Here is a 4,842-nt window from a genome sequence, read left to right on the forward strand (position 1 = left end):
TCTTAATGCTAATCTGCTCCTTTACTGGCACCAAATTAAAGCTTAAAGTGAGATCTGTCCTTGGATCAAGAAGTTTTGCAATTACATTGTTTCACCAAGCTTTGGAATCTACAGGTTTTCTATTTCCAAAGCTTGCTGACATACCTGCAGTTACTCTGATCCANACTTTGAACTTTGGCAAGAGGAACAAGCTTTTGCACTTGACCCTCTTCTAGTTCTTGCACTGTGGTTGCTAACAACATAGCTATATTTGGTTTGAAGTTTTTCTTCTCGTCAACTGTTTCTTGTAAATAAGGGTGTTCCTGATCAANGTGGCCGTCAGAACATTTTAAAATACAAAGANCCAGAGTAGCTGTCTCCTAAGTAGCGTCCATACTCAATGTNCTCCTGGTTGTCATNATGGCTGACATAGTAATTATCAGAATCAAGCATGTAATCTTCAGAATTTTCATATCTTTTAAACCTTCTTACATCCTGGTTATATTCTGACTTCCATGGATTCTGCCTTTTCCTGGAGAAATATCCCAAATAGAATGCTCTAGCACNTTTTGGCGGCATTAATGGCATATGAAGGGGCCTGTATTTCACATTGTGGTCAAACATACTGCTAGTAAGTCTCCTCCTCTTCCTCGTGGTGGTTTCTAATTCATCACTGGAACTGGACTCGTGGTAGTAGCCTTCATCAAGCAGGTATTTGGGGGCTAGTTTCCCCCTAGTTTTGCTTACGTTCTTGTCAACTCTAATGGAATCACATTCCTCCTCAAGCCACGAGTATCTTAGTTCAGACTTGGACCTTTTAGCTGGTGCCCTAACTTTGTGTTTAGAGTACTTTCCCTCACTGTCATGTTTCCACTCTGAACACAAGGTCTGCTCACTCGACCTCGTTTTCTGTTTGCAAGTACTGATTTTGTCAGGACCAAGAGGTCTTTTTTCCGGGGAGCTATTATAGACAGCCATAGACCTTTCCTCCTCTTGGTCCATGCTAAGACTTTCACTGAAGCACTCAGAATCGCTACTAATTTCCTCCAAGAAGTCTGCCAATGGCAAACCTGCATCTACTGACCGTAATGATGAGGAAACTGGGCTTTTCCTTGTGTGGTGAGCATCCTTGATTCGGTGACTGTGAATCTTTTCCACAGGATAGCTCTCTCCATCAGTTGGAGACAGGTGCTCATCAGTTTCACTTGCTATGTCCTTGTAATGGTTTTTTTAAATTTCTTTGTAAATTCTTTGGCATAGTTGATCTTGCCTGTCTTTTGTGACTTCCTCTCAGGATCATTCATATACACTTCCGGCCAGTCCTGCTCTTCTTCCTGCTCTAGCCCTTGCAGGCTTTCCACTTCACTCAGACTGTTTGAGTGGTACCCCTGTTTTCTTAAATAGACCTGAAAGCCATCCCCCTTAGCGTAGACATCTCTCTGCCACTGACACGTGCTTGTTAGGTGACTTGCCTCAAGACAGAATCGGGCATACTCTGGGGTCTGATAATAGTTTAATAGATAGTCGATAAATTCATCTGTTTCATAGATCTTCTGTTTCCTGCCACGGTTGATCACAGCTTGTCTAGAAGAATGGGATTCATTAGAACTGGCGTGGTCTTCCTTTGCAGGGGACTGACCTGCAATCATTGTACTCTGCAAGGAATTCTGGTCAGAGACCGAACTGTAATCACACCCATCACTTAAGGCTTTTCCCGTTTCTTCTTTTTTAGCTGACCATCTCATTTGTTTCACCCCAGGAGTGTGTGAAGATTTCTGTAAATGAGCCTTAGTTCTTTTCTTGACTTTTTGTTTTTGTTTACTATCAGACTCGGAAGCCTGATAGCATCGCTTCTCGGCCTTTTGACTAAGATCAAGTGTGGAAGCCTGATAGCTTGGCATTTCTTCCCAATCTAGAAGATGCTGAGTGTTTAATTCTTGTTCCTCTGGTGATTTCAATGTGGTCCCTGGGGTATGATGAGCTTCGGACTTCATAACATCAACTTCCTGTGGGTTACACTGTGTGGATCCCAGACAGTTCAAGAGAAGGCTAATGTGTGTTTGACAAGGCTTGAGGTTCTTCTCTTTTCTCATCCAAACTGCAGTTTTCTTCAGGAGTACCTGGAGTAACCGAAGAGCTTCAACCCGCCTCCGAATCAGCAAGTACTTCCGCTCCTCCCACTCTCCAGAAGAGTCTAGCTCCTGACTAGCCTCAGGCTTGGTTTTCACTTTTTCCTTTCTTTGCTGGTGTCTGTCTCTTTCCTTCAGAGCTTGCCTCCTGTCCTTGGCCTTCTTTCTCTTTTTTTGGGCTTTCCTTACTTCATCTTTTCTTTTTCTTTCAGCTACTTCCTCTTCTCTCTTCTTTTCTTTTTTCATCTCTTCCTCCAACTCCTGTAATTTTAGCCTTTCCTGATTCCTCCTCTGTATAGCTCCTTCACTGAAATGTTTGGTGGTATCAAACATAACCTGATGCAGAAAATGTGTCAAAGAAGAAAATATCACAAAGGCCACGATTCATGGGAACTCTTCATGGCGAGCACTGTGCTGTGGCATCCTAAGCAAGGGACACTTCACGCTTGGCTCCTCTGGGGTAGCGGAACCTCCACCGCTCCCGCCTCCGCCTCCCTCCAGCCACCGCAGTGTCAACGATCAACCCTTCTGGTCGCTCTCTGCCACTGCCATGGGAGAGGCCAGCTGTTGAATGGCTCAGGTCTCAACACAGAGTCGTCCTCGCTGCATCCGAGAAGGCGACGCAGGCGCGCACGCCTGTGCCAACGCCCCGAGCGCCCCTCGCCCTGCTGCAGGCCCTGTGAGCTTCCTGGTGGCTGCCTCCTGACACCTGGCTGTCAGGTTTGCACGCCTGCCAGTTCTTTTCCCTCAGTTTATTTATATAGTGGATTATGTAGATGGATTTCCATATATTAAACCATCCCTGCATCCAGAGATGAAGCCTATTTGATCATGATGGATGATAGTATTGATGTGTTCTTAGATTCAGTTTGTGAGAATTTTATTGTGTATTTTTGCATCTATATTCATAATGGAAATTAGTCTGAAGTTCTCTTTCTTTATTGGATCTTTGAGTGGTTTAGGTATCAGAGTAATTGTGGCTTCATAGAATGAATTGGGTAGAGTACCTTCTGTTTCTATTTTGTGGAATAATTTGAGGAGAGTTGGAATTAGGTCTTCTTTGAAGGTCTGATAGAACTCTGCACTAAATCCACCTAGTCCTGGGCTTTTTTTGTTTCAGAAACTGTTTAGATCGTTAATCTGATCCTGATTTAACTTTGGTACCTGGTATCTGTCTATGAAGTTGCTCATTTCATCCAGGTTTTCTATTGAGTATAGCCTTTTTTATTAGGATCTGATGATGTTTTGGATTTGCTCAGGATCTTTTTCATTTCTGATTTTGTTGATTAGGATACTGTCCCTGTGCCCTCTAGTTAGTCTGGCTAAGGGTTTATCTATCCTTTTGATTTTCTCAAAAAACCAGCTCCTGGTTTGGTTGATTCGTTGAATAGTTCTTTTCGTTTCCACTTGGTTGAAATCAACCCTGAGTTTGAATATTTCCTGCAGTCTACTCTTCTTAGGTGAATTTCCTTCCTTTGATTCTAGAGTTTCTAGATGTGCTGTCAGGCTGCTAGTGTATGTTCTCTCTAGTTTCTTTTTTGATGCACTCAGGGCTATGAGTTTTATTTGTAAGACTGCCTTCATTGTATCCCATAAGATTGGATATGTTGTAGCTTCATTTTCATTAAACTCTAAAAAAGTCATTAATTTCTCTCTATATTTCATCAGTGACCAAGGAATCATTGAGTAGAGTATTGTTCAGTTTCCACATGAATGTTGCCTTTCTATTATTTATGATATTATTGAAGATCAGCCTTTGTCCCTGGTGATCTTATATAGGATGCATGGGATAATTGCAATATTTTTGTATCTGTGGAGGCCTGTTTTGTGACAAATTATATGATCAGTTTTGGAAGAGGTACCATGAGGTGTTGAGAAGAAGGCATATCCTTTTGTTTTAGGATAAAATGTTGTATAGATATCTGATAAATCCATTTGATTCATAACTTCTGTTAGTATCCATGTGTCTCTGTTTAGTTTCTGTTTCTAGGATCTGTCCATTGGTAAGAGTGGTGTGTTGAAGTCTCCCACTATTATTGTGTGAGGTGCAATGTGTGCCTCGAGTTTTACTAAAGTTTCTTTAATGAATGTGGTTGCCTTTACATTTGGAGCAAAGAAATTCAGAATTGAGAGTTCCTCTTGGTAGATTTTACCTTTGATGATTATGAAGTGCCCCTCCTTGTTTTTTTTTTTTTTTTTTTTTTGATAACTTTGGGTTGGAAGTCAATTTTATTCGATATTAGAATGGCTACTCCAGCTAGTTTCTTCGGACCATTTGCTTGGAAAATTGATTCAGCCTTTCACTCTGAGGTAGTGTCTATCTTTGTCCTTGACGTGGGTTTCCTCTAAGTAGCAAATTTTTGGGTCATTTTTGTGTAGCCAGTCTATTAGTCTATGTCTTTTTAAAAATTTATTTATTATTATTTTCTTTATTTACATTTCAAATGCTATCCCGAAAGTTCGCTATACCCCACCCCAGACCCTGCTCCCCTACACAACCACTCCCACTACTTGGTCCTGGCCTTCCCCTGTGATGGGTCATATAAAGTTTACAAGACCAAGGGACCTCTCTTCCCAATGATGCTGATTAGGCCATCTTCTGCTACATATGCAGCTAGAGACTCAAGCTCAGGCTCAGGAGGTACTGGTTAGTTCATATTGTTGTTGCACCTACAGGGTTGCAGCCCCCTTCAGGTCCTTGGGTACTTTCTCTAGCTCCTCCATTGGGGACCCT

The 4,842-nt window shown here is 42.0% G+C and overlaps 1 protein-coding gene across 1 annotated transcript in view; it reads right to left on the reverse strand.

The window, feature by feature from the left end:
- Positions 1 to 6: 6 nt before the first annotated feature.
- The window catches only part of LOC110313768 (A-kinase anchor protein 17B), a 42,080-nt gene continuing 37,244 nt past the window's right edge, over positions 7 to 4,842 (reverse strand). The window contains 1 exon segment of the mRNA XM_029534521.1: positions 7 to 961. Within this exon segment, the coding sequence (XP_029390381.1) occupies positions 319 to 961 (643 nt within the window). The 3' untranslated portion in view covers positions 7 to 318.

This window comes from Mus pahari, chromosome X (assembly GCF_900095145.1).
Source record: "Mus pahari chromosome X, PAHARI_EIJ_v1.1, whole genome shotgun sequence".
Lineage (NCBI taxonomy): Eukaryota > Metazoa > Chordata > Mammalia > Rodentia > Muridae > Mus > Mus pahari.